General features: G+C 39.2%; 1 protein-coding gene across 1 annotated transcript in view; it reads right to left on the reverse strand.

The window, feature by feature from the left end:
* Window positions 1-21,517, reverse strand: part of jeb (low-density lipoprotein receptor domain-containing jelly belly protein) — a 45,122-nt gene that overhangs the window by 4,192 nt on the left and 19,413 nt on the right. Inside the window, exon 2 of the mRNA XM_018106646.3 lies at window positions 112-272. Coding sequence (XP_017962135.1) covers window positions 112-272 — 161 coding nt within the window. The remainder of the gene's footprint in view (window positions 1-111; window positions 273-21,517) is intronic.

The following is a 21,517-nucleotide window of genomic DNA, read 5'->3' on the forward strand; positions in this document are numbered from 1 at the left end:
GGAACAAAAGACAGAATTGGGGAAAAATACGATTAAATAACATGAATCATAATGAGAGAGGAAAAACCCCAATTGAAGTTGGCATACGATATGATAGGTTGCTATGCTTACCGTCTTGTAGAACATGCAGGATCTTCTGTCCTCATCCTCGCCCTCCGGACAATCGATGAAGCCATCGCATAACACATGGTCATCTATGCAACGATAGCGTCCCTGCAGATCCGGTGTGGGGCAAGCGAACCGCTCCATGCCATCCATTGCGGTGGGGCATTCTGCAAAGTGGAAGAAGAAGTGGAAATATGCGGAAAATGAAACAGGTTGCTAACTTGGACCAAAGACTTTTTATGCATAATGGCTGGCAAGCCAAATCAGGTAACAACTTTTCACATAAATCGTTCAACCTGCCCTGCGTGGCAAAACTTTGCGCACGCTAATGTCCGCCATGATTTGCGTCTAAATGTTGCAAGTTGCAACGACGCCCGCATAAAAGTATGCTATGCCATTTGGCTTGCCTTTCCGCTGTCCCCATTCTCTTTCTGTCGCTCTCCCTCTCTCTCTCTCTCTCTCTCTTCGACTGTCTTTCTGTTGATGTTGCCGCTTAGCGGGGCACGCTGTTATAAATAGTTGCACGTTTGGTACTTTACTACAATCCTTGCTGGCTGGGTATCCATTGCGCCGTTTACAGGATAGGCGAATCAGCCGGCGCTTGCACCGACTCAGCAGCAGCAGCAACAACAAAAACAACAACAACAAAGAGAAAAACTTTATTTTTTGTGGCATTTCTCGACAGTTTCTTTTTTTTTGCGCTCTACAAACAAATACATAAAAATAAATCACTTGTAGGACATGTTGGCGCCTCCGGTTTAGTTTCAGCCATTCTGCCATGCACATACATGCACACATACACACATGCAGACACTCGCACACATGTGTGCACTTGTTGTTTTTGTTGGCATTGTTATTGTTGCTCCTGGCTACATGTTTGCGTATTGAGATTTGTTGAAGTTGCCCATATAGGTTTGCCCCCACCTATAGTCCGCCCCTCCTCCACCCTTCCACTGCCTTTACACGCTAGTTTTTGCAATTTAGCTGCGCTATTTTTATACCAGCGATTGGAAAAAATGTTACTGCGCTTTTTGCCCGCTCTGTCTGCACATGGATTGTTGGCACATTGTTGTCTTGCACATAGACAATTTTACCAAATGAAATTCATTCGACAACACAGCTGTGTGTATGTGAGTGTGTGTGTGTGTTTTGATCTAAATGATGCTGTTAACAGGATATTTATTTGATAAACATTTTGTATCAATTGTTTTTGTTGATTTTTTGGCAGGCATTTTTGTTAACTCGATTGTTTTTGGTCAGCGAAGTTGCGAATATATATATTTATTTTGGCGAATAGGCTTTAGGCAAGAATTTAACAAAATAATAAATGATACGACAACTTAACTCTTGCAAATTCCCTCGCAAATAGAGCCTGCCTGCTTTTACTCCTCTTCTTACTCCTTTAGTAGTAACTGCATAGAAATAAGTATGTAATACGATATGCTGGATGACAGTTGAAATATGTGCAGCATTTGCAGATTTCATTCACAGGCGCTCAAAAGTAGGCAACACTTTTACACACCCGTCATGACAGCTGTAGTTTACAACCCGGCCCATTCATTAATGTGGCACGATTCAAGTGCCTGGCACACACACTCACACACACACACACGCACACACACACACACACACACACCTATACATACAGAAGCACAAGAATGCTAACTAAGTGCCTGCCCTTCAGCACTTGTCAGCCACAAGTCCCGAGCTCTACTCAAGTTGTCAACGCTGAGGCATACAAAATAAAATTGCGACTCCCCATTTGCAGTTGCATATCTGCTGAATCACCTTGCAGCGCATTAATGCACATTACAAAGGCAACAACAAGCGCAGCAAAAAGTGCATAAGCAATGCGCGCAACTTGACACTCAATTGTTTAGCAGGCGCAACCCCAAGCTCAGCTGGTGGCCCAAGCCCCTTCTAGCCGGGGCCCTCAGCAGTTGCCTGTCTCGCTGTCTAGTTCTCTCTCTGTGTGTGCGTGTGTGTGTGTGTGTGTGTAAGACTGTCTGCCAAACGAAGTCGGCATCATGTTCTCAGTTGTCTGCTGTCAGCAAGAAATCAATTGATGAGAGGCAGGTGCAAAAAGTTGTGACGCCCAACGCCTCGTTAGGCACATCGGACGGAACTTTGGATGGGCTGGAATGGGATGAGAGGAACGCAGAACCAAAGTCCCTGGCGTGCCAAAGAGCCATTTGCATTTTGAAGAGCCCGAAACGACAACGACGATGATGATAATGATGATGATGATGATGGCGATGGCGATGACAATGTCGCCACCAGCGGCGTCGCCGATTGCCATTTATCAATGCGCTTCGCGGTCGCCGCCATCGCATTTAATTGCGCCAATGGATACTTGGGCACGTTTGGCTGCAACAGCCACGCCCACTCTCGCACGCCAGCTAACTGCTCATATTTATGCTGATTTCACATGTCTCGATTGCAGCTGCGGCACGCCATTTGCATATGCATGAATTAAGGCGCATTGCGTATACGCAGCGTTGACCCAAAACAGTTTTTATGTGCGTCGCCCATTAGTTTTATGGGTTTCTTGTTTTGTCGCCCTCTCTCTGTCGCACTCACTCAGTTTGTGGCTGACCATTCTAATGCTAACTGCTGTCGCTGCAGCCATTGTGCCATTTATATTGCAGTTGCGCCCGTCGAGCCAAGCCATTGCAGTTGTCGACAACCCACATTTTGTACTTTGAACTTAATTTCACACACAAATAACTATGCGGCAGCAAGAGACAGTGAAAGAGAGAGAGAGAGAGAGCAGGCGGTGCTGCGCTTGAGTGGGTGCACAACTTGCAACTTGCAACTTGCAACATGGCTACAAATTTTTGGACGTGCTTCTTGCCTGTTCTTTCCCAGTCCATTTGCCATGTTTTTGTTTTTTGTTTTTTGTTGCTTCTCTTTCTCCTTCCTCTTCGCTTCTTCTTTCCTGTATGTCGCCTGCTTATGGGCCAAGCGAGGCTATTGAACTTTAAATTGATTTTTGTGCTTGCCCACCCCGTGCACGCCCACACCTCGAGCTGCCAACGTTTGTGCAATAAATCGAAATAGGCGCACACAAGTTCCTATGCAGTTTTAGTTGGGCTGCAGCTGCAATTGCTGCAATTCGACGCTTTTCATTTACATTTTTGTTTCAGTTACAATTTCCCAACATGCGCCTACTGTTGGCCAACAAATGTTGTCAAGGCAATTGTTGTTTTCAATTGTAAGGAAAAGGTAAAAATAATGCTTACTATATTTGACAGTTTTCCCTTGTTTATAAAACTGTAAGCTGGATTTAAGCCAACAATAATATCATTTATATCTCATTCTGCTGCCAGTTTGCCATTAACTATTATTTCCTGATGAAACTCTAATGCGGACACTTTGTATTACTAATTCAATTTGAAAGATTTCAATTATTTTCTTTAAATAAAACTTATTCAAAACTCAAGAATATTTCGCAAAAATTAATTTACCAAAAAATAGATAATAAATAAAGTTCTACAATTTAAGAAATAATTGAATGCTTAACAATTAATTTTAAAATTATAATTAATTATAAATTTAGGTAAGTTTTAATGCCACATCATCTGTGTTATGTAATAAATATTTTAAAATTAATTTAAATTTACAGGCTAAGATCCAACATAAATTTATATAAAGTATCATAAAGTATCATAAAAAAGCCTTAAAATATTTTAAATCAATATATTCTTTATCTAGAAGGAATTCATTTTATTTTTATTGAAGTGAATTAGTTACTGCAGCGAAATGAATATTTTTTATCAGAGAAAATTGAAAAACTGGAGGCGTCAAAATTAGACTAAGAAAATTGTACAGTATTTAAAGTTTTGACATATAAAACGCATATTATAAAATATATTTGTAAAACAGTTCTAATTAAAAAATTCAATTTTAATGAATAGTAAAAAAGCTGCTTCAGCATACGTAATAAAATATCTCTATCAAAGCAAATAGAAGAAAGAATTTATTCTCCAACAAGCCTATTCAATTTATAGATTTCCTCAGCATTTTCTCAGCTATTGCTGTCAAAGGTAGTCCTTAAAATAATTACTATAATAATAAGAACTTTTTAAGTGTCTGATTTGCAGCTGGCGCGTTTATTTGTTGTCCCTTAAGAGGCGCATAAAAAGCAGAAAGTTCTTCCGACAGCTAAATCAACTTTAGACTCTTATGCACAAGAATGCTGCAGCACTTAAAACTTGAATTTTCTCTCGTTTCCCTCTATTTATTCAAATAGATTTGTGCAAACTTGGGAATTGGAAACTGGCTTGAAAGGCAATCCGAGCTGCATCGATAAGTATGACTGCAGCTTATGCAAATTGGACAAAGAAGTTTGACAGAGTTCCATAAGCGGGACAGGTTCAATAAATCTTTAGCCAACAGAGAGATGATGCCCGCATGCAAATCACGTACAGATCGACGGCGAGCAGCTTACATGCATAAGACACAACTGTACCAAGTTGCTACATCCTGTGACTAACTGGCACATAAGCCAGGACATAAGCTTGAGAGAATCAACGCATGTTGACACTAAGACACTCAACAACAACAGCTACAACTATGACAAACAAACAACAAGCGCAAGAACAACAACACGTCGAGTGTCAAAAAATCAAAAGCATAAAAAGGATTTGGCTGTTGCCAAGTCGCAGCTGAGTAGCGTATCCAAAGTCGTGGTAAGTCAAGGGGCGGCCGGGAGGGCGCGGCAGAGCTGTTGAGTGTGCAGGCAGGAGGAGAATGAGCTAGGTGTATGTGTGTGTGTGTGTATGCAATTGCTATTTGCTATTTTTGTCGACTGGGCAAGAGACAGCGAGAGAGAGAGAAATAAATAGATGGAGAGAGATGGAGAGAGAGAGAGAGAGAGAGAGAGAGAGATAGATGTCGACTGCGAGTGCGAGTGTGACATGGCGTATACGTGATGCAAGCGCCGTTCCTTGTGAATGAGTGGAGTTCGCCACAAAAATAAGTCGAAAGCTGTGCTGTAACAAAGTTCGAGCGAGAAAACCTTTTGCGCCCACTCCCAGCAAGCCAAACAGCGAAAAGAGCCAAACGAGTCTAAAGAAGCCAAAAGAGCCAAAGCCAAAGCTGAAACGCCTGTTGTCTCGACGCCATGGCGCCTCAAATGCTGCCAACAATAATAACAAAACCCACGAAACGAGAGCGCGCAATGCACACTAATGCAGTCCACATGCGTGTCTCTGTGTGTGTGTGTGTGAGGGCGTCGTCTGCAGGAAGCGCCAGCAAAAGGAAACAGCGCGCAACGATTTTGCAGCTATAAATTGATAGTTTTATGTGGCGCACATAAACAGGCACCAGGGAAAAGCGAGAAAAGAAAAACAACCGAGATGCTGGCCTGCCCAGCCCTGGCCTGGCCGGGACATTAAACTCGCGTCTTAACGCACCCACACAAACAGACAATGGCACTGGCAATGCCTGCTCCTGCTCCTGCTCCTGCTCCTGATGAATGAAATGCATAAAACAATAGCAGCAGAAGCAAATTTATAAATGACAAATGCCAAATTGATGGGCATTCATTCACCTACAATCAGCGGCCCACCTGCCCCTGCCACTCCCCCTGCAGCCCTTTCACTTTTGTCTGGCCCGCACAAAGCCCATTTGACGTGACATATACCATGTGCCATGTGCCATGTGCCATGGGCTGCTGCTCTAGTCCTGTGTCAAAAATTGAATTGAATTTATTTGCCTTTCTTGACTTGTTTTATTTTATTCATCTTCTGCTATTTCTACTTGCTTTGCTTTGCTTTTTTTTTTTTTTTTGTCGACAAATTGAGGGTCCGGATCCGGATCCGGGTCCGGGTCCTGTTTTGTCAACGCGCGTCCCTTACAGCTATGCTGGGCTGTCATAATTTCGCCAGGTGTTGCCACCGTACAGGTTGGCTCTACTCTAATGAGGTTTTGATTAAATTTTCCGCTTGAATATATTCTATGAAAATTTGTCGGTATTTTATTTAAGCACTCTGGCTGCCATTTTAGCATTTTGATCGTTCGGCTTTTGTGTGCGCAGCTGTGGGCACGATTTTTGCTTCAATTTTCTGTTAGCATATTTCCAATTTTTTTTTTTTTTTTTTTGTTCTACCAACAACCGAGCCTACGCATCTTCGCACACATTAGCTAATAGCTACTTTTCGGTATTGTTTAATGGAAAATTTCTGTCTCTCTTATTTTATTTTTTGTTGGTTCCTCTTTCTGCTTTTTGCCATGTTTTTTTTCTTTTTGTCTTATTTTCACTTTGACGAACAATGCGTGAAGTAGGCAGAATTAGGAAATGTATACGAAATAGCTGAAATAGGCGGATGAAGTACGTCTGTCGCCCACAGGCAGCATCGCTTATTGAGTGTGTGTATGTGTGTGTGCCGCGCCCACTTCACGTTTAGCGTAATTTAATAAGTTGATGCCTCGTTTGATGCTCCTACCTTGTGAGCAACAATGCCTGTAAGCTAATTGCAGACATGCGACACTCGACTCGCATCCGGCATCTGTCTCTCTATATAGGTGTGTGTGCTTGTGTGTGTGTGTGTGGGCAATCATTTGAAATTACATATGTGCATATTTCGCATGTGGAAGAGCAAACAATAACAGGCCCAAACACACGCCTCCTGCCACCATAGATGAACCCAGCCAACATCAGGCAATATATCGACTATATATTTTGAAGAGCCTGCGTCCTACACGAGAAACCTTTTAGTTTCTGTTTCTACAGCTCAAACAAAAACAGGAAAAACAAGCAGGCTGCCAATTTGAATTTCTATCTATGTTTAGAGCCAACAATGTGTAGGATGTACCGAAGATACCCTACAATAAATGCTCAACTTCATATGAAATTGAAAGAAATTTATATATGCAATATATAAACAAAAATTCTAGAGAATATATATATTATATTAATAAAACAAGAGACGTAGAAATAAAATATTTAAAAAATGCAATTAAAAGTGAAAGATGTTTACAATAATATTGAAAGTAGATTAATTTATTTTACTGAAATGCAGAAATAAATGTCTAATAAATAAAATAAATCAAAATTAAATTGATTTAATTTTACAAATATATTGCATTTCAAAAAGAACAAGTAAAATTTAATTTATATTTTATATAAAATCCAAAAATTAAAAATATACTAAAATAATTTATTATTTTATTCCATTCAACATTTTTCACTTAGTTTTCTTTGTTAACTTCTATGGGCAACTGAAATACTCTACTCGAGCCTTGATTGTGTATCCCTGAAAGATTATCTCTTATTAGCCCTGCTGAAATATACATTCCAACTGTAGCTTAGGAACTATTTCGCCCAGAGCTTACATTAATATTCCCAGCATTAATAGACCATTTCATCGACCAGCAACACACACACACGCACATGCACACGCACACTTGGACAGCAGCGAGCGCGTCCCTTGTTTATGGCTTGTTGCCAGGCCAGAAGGCTAAATGATGTGCCACCCCATAGCACTTAATATGCAAATTGCTAATGTCCGCCTGCTGCACCGCACGCATGCTAAACTTTTCATTTTCTGCATGTTTCACAAGGAAAAACTGTTGCCTTGGCTTGACCAGAAAAATCTGTTAACTGGCCTGGCAAATTATGCGCCATCCTCAGCTACCACAGCACCACCATGGCACCACCACCACAGTCGTGCATAGTTTTACAGCCATATTCTTTTTATGAGCTGACAAGTTATTATGTTTCTTTTTATTTATGTTTGATGTTTGACGTTTGATGCTGATGAGCGCGCATTAAAAATGCAATTTGTGATATGAAATGTGACTTGTGGAGTGCAATACGCCATGTTAATTTAGCTTTTCAAATATGACGCATACGTCACGCATCACCCGCTCTCTCTCTCTTGCGCTATCTCTCACGATTTGTTTCTGCGGAAATCAATTCATTTGCATTGAAAATTTAAATTCCGCATAAATTTTGCTGTTATTAATAGAAATTAATGAAAGCGCTGCGATTGACCTTGACATTTGAGGTTGGTGAAAATCAAAAATAACAACTGTCAGATAAAATTAAGATTGCCCACAGACAGCACACACATACACATAGACGCATAGACACACACACACACACACACACACAAATACATGAGCATGCTGAAAAACTCAAAGGGGCAATTTGCGACCAATCTGGGCAAAAGCGTGCCAATGCCTTTCAACAGTTCACAATTTAGTCAAGGAAATGGCAATGCTTATATATTTTAATTAACTTGGGCCTCTCACACACATACGCACAAACACAGACACACAAACACACGCTAAATACAATCAATGTGCAGCTTTTAAGGCGCGGCCAGGACTCAACAGAACAGACACATACTATTTATATAGATACACACATATACATATATATAATAATGTATGTATATAATGTATATGTATGTGTGTGTGTATATACATGTCTGACAGTCATAAGACAAAGCATAACAATGGCAACGGCAACGACTGGCAAGGACAAAATGGCCAAATATAGCAACAAACAAAACGAGGCAAATAAAGAAGCAACAAACCATCAACAGTTTGATATGCCTCGTCTGTGCTCACACACACACACACACACACACACATACACACACTCAGACAGAGACACGCTCACACACACAGACACGCGCCTGAGTGAAACTTTTGGGAATTGCTGCTTACACATTTGTAATCTTGTCTTGTCTTCTGCCACTCACACACACACAGAGTGAGAGAGAGAGAGAGAGAGAGAGGGAGAGAGAGCCAGAGCTACCCAATGTGCTTCCTGCCTCCCATCTGGGCCGGCAACACCATTTACCAGCGCCTCGGCTGCTTTTTGGGTGTGCCCCTTGGCAGGCATATTCTATTTTTAGCCCGCATATAAAGCATGCGAAAATGTTCCTTACGCTTTTCGCTGTTTTTCCTTCAACTTCAGCTTCTTCTTCTTCGCTTCGAGTGTAATAAAAACTCATATTTTCGTTTCGTTTTTTTTTTTTGCTTCGCTTGGTCTCTTTTTTTTTGCCAAATTAAATGATTTTGTTAACGCGCGCTGGTTTTTTAGCTTTAGCTTTTACTTTTTGCTGCAGAAAATGGCTGCGGCGTCTTTTTTTTTTATTCTTTGGCTTTCTTGGCCAGCCACAATCAATCGATGCGGCATCAGCGCATTTCGCATGCATAAATCTTAAAAGCGAATGGAAACTTCTTAATTGGCAATTAAAAGGCATTAAAAGCGCGTTCGAGCCAAAAAGTAATGGCCATTAAAAGTTTTCAGGACACATGAAAGTGCCCCTGACCGAAGGACATGCCATATAATTGAATGGGTAACGAAAGTATGGGGCAAGCAACTAGCATGGGGATATCTATTAAAAGTTTTCTACTTGAGCAAAGCAAGAGTGTGTGAGCGAGAAAGAGATAGAGAGAGAGGGGGGGAGAGGGAGAGAGAGTTGACAGCAGTCAGTCAGCTCTGTTTACTTTTGATTAAAATACATAAATCGGGAGTTTTCTTTTTGGTTTCTGTAAGCTTCTCGAATTCAGTTTGCTGGCTCCGCTCCGCTCAGCTCAGCTGAGCTCATTCTATTGTAATTAATATAAAATGCTGCCACACTCTAGATACATTTCTAACGAGCTTGGCAACGCAGCCCGAGGCGCGATGGTATGCAGCTAGACAGCAGTCTCAAACAACGACTGCTCGACTGTTTTGCCATATTTTGTCTATATAAATTAATGATGTGCCGAGGGAAAACGTTTATAATCTAGCTAAAAGAATTTCTATCGCTGTCTCTCTTTGTCTCTTTCTCTTTCAGCTGTTGTTTTGAAGTTGTCTGTTTTATTTTTATTACTTTGTTTCTGTTTCTGTTTCTGTTGTTGTGTGTGTGTCAATTTAAAATTATTCGTCTAATTACTTTAATTGTTCGCCTAAAGGTCAAATGGAACGCAGCGGAGATGTGTGCTAAGCTGTTAGTACACATTATCATATACTTAGTGCTCTGACATGTGTATTGGTAAACAGCAACAAGCAGGAAAAAAATGAGATAGAGAACAAAAGCTGCTGCTGCGTCTGCGGCTGGTGGCTGGCCAAGTGGAAGAAGAAGAGGGACAAGCCTGCATGGCAAACAAAAGTGCGAACGATTATTATTTGGGTTTGACGTCAAAGCCTTAAACGCCAATTACAAAGGGCACACATACAGTCTTATACACACACACAGACATACATAGCACGCCATTCTTACCTGCTACGTGACAGTCTCACACACACACACACACACGTACCAAAGCACACACAATTGACACACTAAAATTTTAATGTAGCATACTTTCAGGCCGCATACTGCAAATGACAACAAGTGAGTGGGAGAGAGACAGAGATAGAGAGAGAAGGCAAAGAACGTACGCAGCGGTCTGTCTTCTTTCTATTCAACACTCTGCCTCTCTGTGTGCCATCTCGCTCTAACTGCCGCTGACTCTTTCACTTGTATTTGTTAGGACTTTTAGTGTCTGTTTGTTGTGACCTCAACCACCTGACCCCTAGAGTCCCGCCAGCACAGTGGTTCAAAAACAGATAAAAAAAAAAAAAGTGCTTGAACTAAATATATAAATAATACATGAAAATTATTACTAATAAAAATATACAAAATTAAAAAAAAAAACTAAACAAAAATGTAGCTATATTCTTAAATGATATCTATTATATTTATGTATTCCTCTCAGATTCTTACACCTCATATAAACTTGAATTGTTCTTGATTATGACAATTATTTATATAATAGTTAAAGTTGGGGCAACCACAGTGCCTGCGGTCCGTCCTCAGCTTTGCCTTTGTATGGGGCCGCAGCAGCAAATTTTTATATGTTTGCCTATTTGCGCAGGCAGCGCACGCAGCAACAGCGACGGTGACAGCGGCAGAGGCAGAGGCAGAGGCACGGACAGAGCTCATTTGCGCCTTGTTGTGCAGGCACAAACAAGTCTCACGTCGACGGGAACGAGACTCGGGAGCAAAAGCTTGCCAAAGGGGAGCGCACGAGTGGGGCAGCAGCTGGATAAATATTTTTATCAATCGCTTGACCTAGCCCCAAGCAACAGATACGATTCGGGCTTGAATTCCACTCGTCGCGCATTTTTGCGAGCATATTTGTGCTCTGACCTCAACCTGAACCTGAAACATGCGCAAAGTGCTTGGCAAGCGGACACGGCAGCAGTGGAAATCTACCGGGCATTGTCTTAATCCGGACTGCCGGACTGCCGGACAGCCGGGCAACTGGCAACTGGCAACTGTTATAGGCCACACAGATTCTGGGCAAGTTTGCGGAGAGAAATCTTTACAAGTATTCGGTTCGCCATCAACACAAATGTCACGCTCTTTTGTCCGGCTGCCCGCACTTGATGCCTTGGCATTTGCTAGCGATTTTCCTCTTTATTTTCGTTTTCATTTTCATTTTTATCGCCTGAAATTCGAACCGCAATAAAACTTGCTCGTTCATTTTATGCGCTTAATTATTATTTCTCTTTGTTTACTGTTTTGTATGTGCCGCGGCTCTGCAGCCCGCCCCGCGGTCATAATTGAAATATGAGCCCGGTGCCAAGCATCGGGTGCCCACTTAACTTGTCAGGCTGAGACTCAACTAATGCGGTGCTTTTGTATTTAATTTGAAGGTAGTTAGGCCAATGGCCACGATGATGGATGTAACATAAATTGACTTTGGCCAAGGACCACGCGGGTTTTGCATTGAAGAAACTTGGGAGTTTCATGGAACTACAAATTATATACATATGTATATCAAATGTCTTCGAAATGTATTAACCTATATATAAATTGTATATTTAAAGAAAGCATTTGAAGCTAATCTTCGATATAAATTACCAATGCATACAATTTGAATTATAATTGGATTGATTTCAAATTAGTCAGGGATGAAATATAAAAAACAAATTTAATTTGAATAAATTTCAATTTTATGTATTTTTATTTCTTTTTTTAATATTTTCAAACAAATGTTTTATGCTCCTCACTTAACTTTTTTATTTCTCCCACTTTTGACTCAACTATAAAATTTATTTGTACATTTATTTAACCAATTTTTGCCCACTTCATTCATACTCAATTAGCGTTCCAATAGCTTAAATAAATTGCATTTCGAGTGTAAAAAACAAGAAGGAAAAAACTGTCAGCTTTTGCTACCACCCATACAATGTATATCAACTAAAAAAAAAATATATACATTGTAGCTGAAATTAAAATAAAAAAGCAAAACGCGTCAACGTCTAGTTTGCATTTAAATTGCATTTTATGTACACTGAAACTAAAAAATAAAAAAAAAAAGAGTAAACTGGCAGGCGACAACGGCAAAAGTTCCATTAAAAATAGTTGGGAAAAAACTGCATGAAGAGGAGGAATGTCGGGCACCGGCGCACAATCAAATTAACTTGCCATTGTTGCATTTATTTTAATTTCAACAACAGCTAAAAATAGTAACAAACAAACATGCGCACAGCCTAAACACAGACACACACTCACACACACACACATATTGTTTATAATTGGCGGTGTGTAAAAATAAAGCCGAGAAACTTATTTTTGTGTGCGACAAAAACCGAAAAAAGGCAGCAAAAGGCAGCGTCGCATTTGCATGTAAATCGCGTTTAAGCAGCGACAATGCAAACACACACATACATATGTATACATATATACACACACATACACTCACACTAATTCGGGAAAGGCTGTTGCTCGACTGTTGCCGGAATTCTTACATACATTAGCGCTACCGACGGATTGTGTTGCGGTCGCATAGGGAGTGGAAGCGAGAGGGGGCAGAAAAAAGAGGTAGCTGTGTGTGCATGTGTGTGTGTGTGTGTGTGTGTTGCGGTAATCGCGTGCTATGGGCAGATTCAAATGCGACAAAGCCACACGACAATTTAAAAAGAAGAAAAGCCGCAGCAGCGAATTGGGTAAGATTGGGAATAACTTTTGGATATCCTGCAAAAATTCAATATAAATAAAAAAAGGATAAACATTTAAATAAATGTTAATAAAAAAACTTAAAGAAATAATACAAATAAGAGCCACAATTGTTAATTTAATATTTATTTATATTACTCTCATGTGCATTTATATTATTAATTCATTTGTTAATTTATTATCTCATTTAAAAAAATAAAAATAAAAATAAATAAAAACTTTTTTTTTTTGTATTCATTTTCATTAACATTACATTAATTTTTTATATTAGTTATTACTAATCAATTATTTTACTATTGAACTGCATTTTTACCCTTTTGTTAGTAAAATAATAAAATATGCCAAAAATTTATTTATTTATAGTTTTTATATTTTTATTTTAAATACAAAAATATAAATTTTATATTTTATTCTTATGTAAATCAAGTCTTTTTTGTTTGGTATTTTTTTTTTAAATTGTATATTTATAATGCATTTCTGTTATATTAATTTGCTTGAAATTACTTATCGATTTGGCACTCCATTCAATCAAATTTGTTGGTAGATTCAATAAGTAATAACAAACGCGATTTTAAATGACTCAGCTGCATATAATATCACAAAAGCAGATCATAAATAACCACAATTCAATAAAAAATTAATTAAACCATTAAAAATCGCAATATACATTTATTTTAAAATTTATGAACCTCATTCATTAAAATCAAATGATTTCTGCACACGCAGCTTGAATCGGGCACTGCGTTGAGCATGTTATCGAAAACAAACAAGAATTTTTTCCAGCTTTCATATTATCTGCGCCACGCCCCCCTTTAAAGTAGGTAACACTAAGACTCGGAGCTCAGACCCTCAGCCATGGCATACCCCTTACTGGAAGAGATTTGCCTGCTGGGTGCTAAAAAGGCACAGAGCACAAAAGTCGAAAAGCGTCAAAGGCGCGGATTTGTATAATATACACACACACACATACTCGCACACACGGACAGACGACTACACACATTAACACACGCTCAGACCAGGGCAGCAGCAGCAATTAAGTCACGGCAAAATGAGCGACGGAAATGTGAAAAAACAAAGCGCAAGCACAATTTTTGGTGTGCGACGTTTTCGCTTTTATTTTCCTTTCTTTTTTTTTGCTGTTTATATTTCGCCTTTTTTTTTAATGTTTTTCTTTTTTCAGGCTTAGCCAGGCTCAAATTTTTCTGTCTGCGTCATGTGGCATTCATTTGCGTTTCGCTTTGCATGACAACAACAACAACAACAACAACAACGGCAAAGACAGCAACAACAACAAAGTCTGCGGTTGCTGGCAGCCAGCTTTAACCTCCGTTAAACAATGAAAATGAAGGCAACGTAGTCGTCATTTCCGCTTGACATGTGTATGCGTGTGTGTGCGCGTGTGTGAGTGTTAGTGGTGTTGGGTATGCGGTGTGTGGTGTGTGTACTTAGCGCTGGGTCGATGTTATGCCCCTGTGGAGGTGTGTTGCTGCTTTATTTGTGTACGTGTGTGTGTGTGCGTATCTGTACACCTTTCGACAGGTGTATTGTGTGGGTGTGTGTACGTTACTGGTGGCAACACTTGCCAATTTGCCACGCGCCTCATTTTCATTTATTCTTGTTGTTGTTGCTGCTGTCGCTGTCGCTGCGATGGAATTGTGAGGTGTTTTTCAATTTCTGGCACCACCTGTTGATGCCCCACCGCCAAAAGCCGACGAGCTGATTCAGAGTCCGGCAGCCTCGAAATGACAGCATGTTGAGCTCTTTTCAATTATATGTAGCTCGCTTCTAATTAAACTCAACTCTACTAATTGACGTTTAATGCGTTGCCGAAAACGACCAATAAAAATGCTGACAATGAGCCAAGCAAAAAAATGTTGCCTACTTTTTGGGGCATTCGATATTAATGAAAGTGGTGCCATGTGATTAATTTGGTCGCAGATGGAATACAAATTGCGTTTGTATATTTTAATACACAACAGTATTTCATGTAATTAAAGATAGCATAATGAGATTATTTTACTCTTCCTTATAGTAAAATAATCTCATTATGCTATCTTTAATTACATGAAATAACCCTATTAATTAATTTCGTTAAAAATAGCATAGAATGAAATCCTTTTCCTTATTCATTAGCCATTAAAATACTAAAGCATTATCCGCAAATTGTATTTCATCACCAACATAATAATCAAATACACAATTTACCAAACGTTTTGCACACCAAATTTCGGTTTTTTGTAATTTTTTTTTTTTTTTTTTTTTTTTTTTTTTTTTTTTTTTTTTTTTTTTAGCTAATCCTAAGTTTCTGGTTGGTGAGCATGACTACATTTATACTATACTGTACCGTAAATGTATTCAAAAAAATTTAAAACACAAATGCTTCTTAATATCACAGATTTTATTATCTTGCAATGCCTTTCACAATTTACAGCACACCTAAATCCCTCTCCGCCCGCACAAGTTTACACAAGTAACGTTTCAATGCTAATCAGTTAAGCGTTTCAGTAACCAGCCAGAGCATCAAAATTGAGATTTTAATTGATACATATATATAAGCTGTGTGGGAAGGAGGCAAAACTGTCTTGCTTGCTTTCTAATATCTTAATTACAGCTCAGATGGGCATAAATTATACACTGAAGTGGAATGAACAATATCAGACTATCGAGCTGCTTGTACGCAAACTTTCACATAGCCTAAATGTCATAGTTTCTATGGGTATATATAAGAAGTATAAATAAATATAACATTTAACTGACTCCATTAAAAAAAAGCTATAAATAAATACACATAGACCAAAGTCTATCTCAATTAAAAGTTTTTGATAATTTTGTAATAATTATAAAAGGCTATAGATATATAAAAGACTATTAAATACTTTTATTTATATTCAGTCTATATCCACTGCAACGTTTTGATAATTTTTTAATAATTGGATTCGAACAATATTGGGAAAACACAAAGTATAAATTTATCAATAATAATACTGAAAAAATACTTTTGTATAGATTGATACTTGAGAAGCGACGCAACAATCTTAATGAGGTCCAGCAAATTTCATCTGAATTCTCCTTAAGTACTTTTTCATTAAACTTTTTAAGCGAACTGCAAAAAGTGATTGAATTTTTGTGCTGCTATAGTCAATATCTAGTTTCAAGCATAGCTCCTATATCTTAATCATCAGACAGCACACAATATATTTAATGTTCACTTGTAAAAACAACATTCAAAACTTTACATTTGAACAATCAATGCGTGCAACTTTAATATTATCGCCGCTAATAATATAGCTGGTGCCAGGCCGGCATAAAAAGCGTCTGTAAGGGGTCCATTAATAGCCGCCTTGGCAACCACTGCGACAATTAGTTTGATAGATTTTCAAGTTGTTTGCATCTTGGATGGCGCAGGCAATTTACTAATTGCTCGACGACCAGAGTGCAGTCGAGTGTTAAAATGACTATCCGTTCGTAGATACAGCTCCAGCTCCAGCCTTTAGCTGCGCTTGACTGTTGCCCGCTAATTGTTATTAATTTCACACTCAAGCGCCTGCTAATTGGGCCTGCCTACACGAAGGAACGAATAGGAATTCCAATTGCGATTCGAATATCTTAAATCGTTTTCGTCCCGCCGCCCAGCCCAAGGTCGTTGCTGCTGTGCCTGCTGCTCTGACGTCAGCCAATCCAATGGACGGCCACTCGAGCCACTGTGCACCACTAGGTGGGCAGGTAGGTGGCACAAGGCGGGCAATTGCCCTTAGGCGCTCACTGTCACGACTGTCACGACTGTCACGAGGGGTGTCGTGCGCTCCATCAAGCGCAAAAAAACGCAATCAAGCGCAAAACTACGCGAAGCCTAGGCAAATATTGGCCAATGGCCACTGCGTCACAGTCTCATGAAAATTAACAAAATTAACAATGATTTATAGAAAGCAAGCGAAACAGAAGAGAGGCAGCGAAAGGAAGACAGGGAATTAAGCCAAAGGTGATTAAGAGAGAGTGAGGAGTAATAAAGAAGACAGATAGAGATGTGCATCTATTAATTCTAGCTGAACTTGAGGCATGGAAAAAATAAAATAATAATTTCTTTAAATATTTAATGAATTTGCAATTCATTCATTAAGTTATTAATAAAACAATATTAAAATATTGAAAAATAATTATTTAGAAATGAATTAATAATCAAAGTATCTGGAGTTCAATTGAAATGCATATATAAAAATAAATACATACAAATATTTGTATGTCTTTATTAAGTAGATGCCAAAGAAATCAATAAAAAATATTATTGAAATTCAACAATTAACAATAATTCTAATTTATAAAAATATTAAAAATTAATTCATAAAATTCAAAAATATAAAAATAATATTATGACCATAAAAATTATATATGTTAAAAAACTATTGAAACACTAAAAGAAATACAATAAATATAAAAATTTGTAATAATAATTTAATATGCAAATATTCATTGCAAATTCAAGAGTTATCTAAAAAAAAAATATATATAAAATTGTAATTAATAAAATAAAGCTTCAACAATACAAATCGATGAACAAATCACTTTTTTTTCTCATTACTATGTAGGGTATCTGGCAGTCAACCTATGTGCATTACTATTCGATTCTAGTAATTGTAACGATGTGATTTTAAGTTGAAGCAGCTGCTAATTTAATTTGCACATGCGATTTTTTTTTTTCTTCTCTTTTTTTCTTTTTCTCTTCTCGTTCAGGCTGCTCGGCGCGTTCTATTTTCAAAATCAAAATAATTACAGAAGGCGCAGAGGGAGCCAACAAGTTCAGCCACGCCCCCAAATGGAGGCCCGGCCGAAGCGGGCCAACTTGTGCGTTTTATTTATAACTTTAATGGCTATAATTTTAGGTCCTGTCGTTGATTTAATGATGATTATCGTGGCGCGCCATCGTCTCCAAGCGCCGCGGCGTCTTGAGCCGCTGCCCGCACTTTGTGGTCATTTGCGTCAGTATGCGAGGCAGCCGCAATCAATGGAAAGCGAGAGCCACGAACACCACAAATACCACCAACACCACCACCACTGCTCGACTGCAATCAATGCCGGTCAATAATTTAAATTAGTCGAGTAGTTGGACGCAGAAGCAAGGGGAGAGAGGGTTTCTATACTATTTATATAAAATGCGATGCGTTTTAGATTTATTTTCGGACATTGGCTTTTGCATTTTTAATGCCCAACCCAGACATATTTCCATGTGCGTGTATGTATGTGTGCATGTGTGTGTGTGTGTGCTAAGCGCACATTAGTTGAATTTCCCGTGGTAAACATTCGCCAGCTACGTGTCGGAGCAGCACTTGGAAAACTACTTTTCGCAATTGTTTTCCTGGCAACGTTGCCATACAAATTTCATACAAAATGCTCTCGACTCTTACCCATATTTTCCATTGTTTTTCTTTTGCTTTTGTGCTCCGCTGTGCTTTGTGCTTGGCTTGCCAAAAAAACATACAGCAAAACAAGTCAAACGTAGGTACGTCCCTCCCCCTAGGCCATCAGCAGAGCCACCCCACAATCCCGTACAATCACTACAGGTGCCGCTAACTGGACATAAACATGTGCAAATCAACATAAATTTCTGGGCTCTCCTGTCCGGCAGCTGGGCGTGGCCCGGGCACTGCGGATGCCGTTGCGAATGCGGAATGCGAATACGGATGCGGGTCCTGCTGATGTGTTTGTTTGTTTACTTTGAAGTTTTTGCGCATTACGAGAAACTGGGACAACAGGGCAGCCATGCGGCCACAGGACTCGACGCGATGCGACGCGACGCGACTCGCCTCGACTCGGACTGCGCTCCGCTGCGCTGTCAACATGTTTTGAACATATCACTTTTACATATGAAAATTATTTATAACTTTTGACGTTTTGAGTTGTTTTTCAACGCGTACGCAGTAGCAAAAAAAAAAAAAAAAAAAAAATTGAAATGGAAAAACAAAACAAAACATGAAACTTTGAGCGAGTGGAGAGAGAACGAGCATGGAAAACAATTGAATTATATGTTAGTGATACCTGAAATTTTATGTTATAAAAGAATATGTCCAAGATTTAGAATTAAAATTTTAAAATTAAAATATTCTGAGAAGTTGTATAGAAAAAATATAGATGTTAAATGCGATTCTGAATATAATACTGCAATTATATAAAAATCAGGAGCATATTAAAAAAAAAAGATATATGTATTTACCTAATAAAAATAATTTAATATAATATATATAAAATTATTTATATATAAAAAAATAAATCAAACATATATAAAATTATTTCTCATTTTCAAGAGGATTAGGATATCATAAATACATAAAATGTACCAAGCATATAAAAAAATTATATAGATAAATATCAAACATTATATAAAGTACTAAAAATATATTTTTAAATTAACTTTACTCTCATAAAATAATAAACTCTTAGCTTAGCTATAACTATAATCTATTCTCTTACTTTTTTTAGGTAAAGATTAAAATAAAATCTTGTATATCTCATATAATAAACAACAATACTGTTGATATTGAAGTACTGTAGAAATTGAAATACAATCAGCTCTAACGTACCATATATTTATCCCCTTTTCATTGCTAAGACATACATACATTATTTAATAACATCCTTTACACTGACTTTATATAAGAGCACGAATGAAAGCAAGTCAAGGCGCTCGCAATCGCAATAAGTCACGCAAATGACAAAATAAAATGTAGAATAATAGATGATTGCAATTTTAAAGCAAGCAGACGGAAATGAGACAGGATATGAAGAGGAAAGGAAAAGGAAAAAGGCAGCGGCTGAGGCACAAAAGCAAATCAAATCTAAACACCTGAAAGGGAGCAGCGCGAACAAGATAAAACTGAGAAGAATTGTGAGAGCTTTCAAAGCGGGAGTAGCACTAACAATGGTCCACTTTGGACTTGGGATGATAACTCAGGCTAGCCAATCTTGGCCAGCACGTAGCAGCTTTATACGCTTTCCATCTCTCTGCCCCTCTCTCTATCTCTCTCTCACTCTGTCTCTCTCTTTCTACCCTTTGCCAGCTGTCTGTACCTGCTGCCGCTTGGCACATTATTAATATTATTTTTGGCTGGCACGTAGCTCTGACTTTTCATTAAGAAAACGCGCAACGCCTTCTGCCCGCGCATACTTATATACGAAGTATGTATGTGTATATATATATGTGTGTGTATATAGCAAACATATACATATTTAGACGTTCGGCGCGCTGTCCGAAAGCAGAAAAGTTTCATTAAAAATGTTGCACTGTAATTTTGTCGGGCAAAACTTTTGCCCAGGCCAACACAGCACAGTCAGGTTGTTCGCTTGGCTAAAAATAGCCAGCGCGTCGGCAGGAGCGAACGTTATTTGGTCGGTTTCAACTTTTAAGACAAGTTTATGCGTTTGCTTTTTCGCGCTATGACAATAAAACTTTTTGCTTTTTATGCCCTGACTATAGCAAAGGCTATACGAGGCCATGCCTGGTCAGACCTGGCCATATCCTTGTCCTGCCTCCCTGATTATATGCTATTTATGTTACGGCACTTTTTTATTGTGAAATATGAACCGGCTTTTGCGCCGTGCATAATGAAAACTTTTGATTGGACTACGGCATTTGCGTTTGGCTACTTAGTTACTTAATTTCCGCGTGATATTCAAAGCCAAGTGGCTGCTGCTCCCCCAAAGATGTTGCCAGAGCAGACAAAGCCAAAGTCAAAGCCAAAGCCAAAGCAGGAAACGACTGGAAGGGAAGGGCTCAATTGCAACTGCAACTGCAGCTCAGTCGAAGGGGCTGAGATTGCGACTGTCAAATGACACAATGCAGTCGCCTTTTGGCTTCAGTCAGGGTCTGGCTGACTGGCTGACTTGGTGGCTTGGTGGCTGACTGGAGCAGGCGACCCCCGTTGACAGTTCGCAGACGGCACCCACTTAAGTACCGGAGAGTGCGCACCTTTGGCAATATTAATAGCAAAGCAAAACAAGCAGCAAACAGGCAAAATGTGCAGCTAGCCCCACCGACAGCACCGACAACGCCGCCAGCTCCACATTTTCCCCTTTCAGATTTGTTTTTTTTTTTTTCTTAAAGCCACACAGACAGCAGCGAGTGCGTTCACTGCAGGCCGCTGCAGTTGGTTAGGGTGAACGCAAGTCGACTGCGCCCCCGCCCACGCCCTCCGTTCGCCTTGAGGGCTGATGCAGTCTGTGCCTTAAACGGCAGAGGCCAGGCCATGTTAGGGGCTGCCTCGGCGGAGCGTTTAACGCTCTCAAAGTCAAAGGCAAGGCACAATGACAAAATGGCGACGCCGAATTAAACATTCTTTTTATGTGTGTGCGTGTGTCTGTGTGTGTGTGTTATTGCAAACATTTTCATTAGATCCGCACGTCGCACGGTCCATTTAATTTGCAGCAAAACTCAATTTGAACTCTGACCTTAACAGTCAGACCGTGGCACG

Source organism: Drosophila navojoa, chromosome 5 (assembly GCF_054131105.1).
Source record: "Drosophila navojoa isolate 15081-1374.11 chromosome 5, UAZ_NAV_1.0, whole genome shotgun sequence".
In the NCBI taxonomy this organism is placed as follows: domain Eukaryota; kingdom Metazoa; phylum Arthropoda; class Insecta; order Diptera; family Drosophilidae; genus Drosophila; species Drosophila navojoa.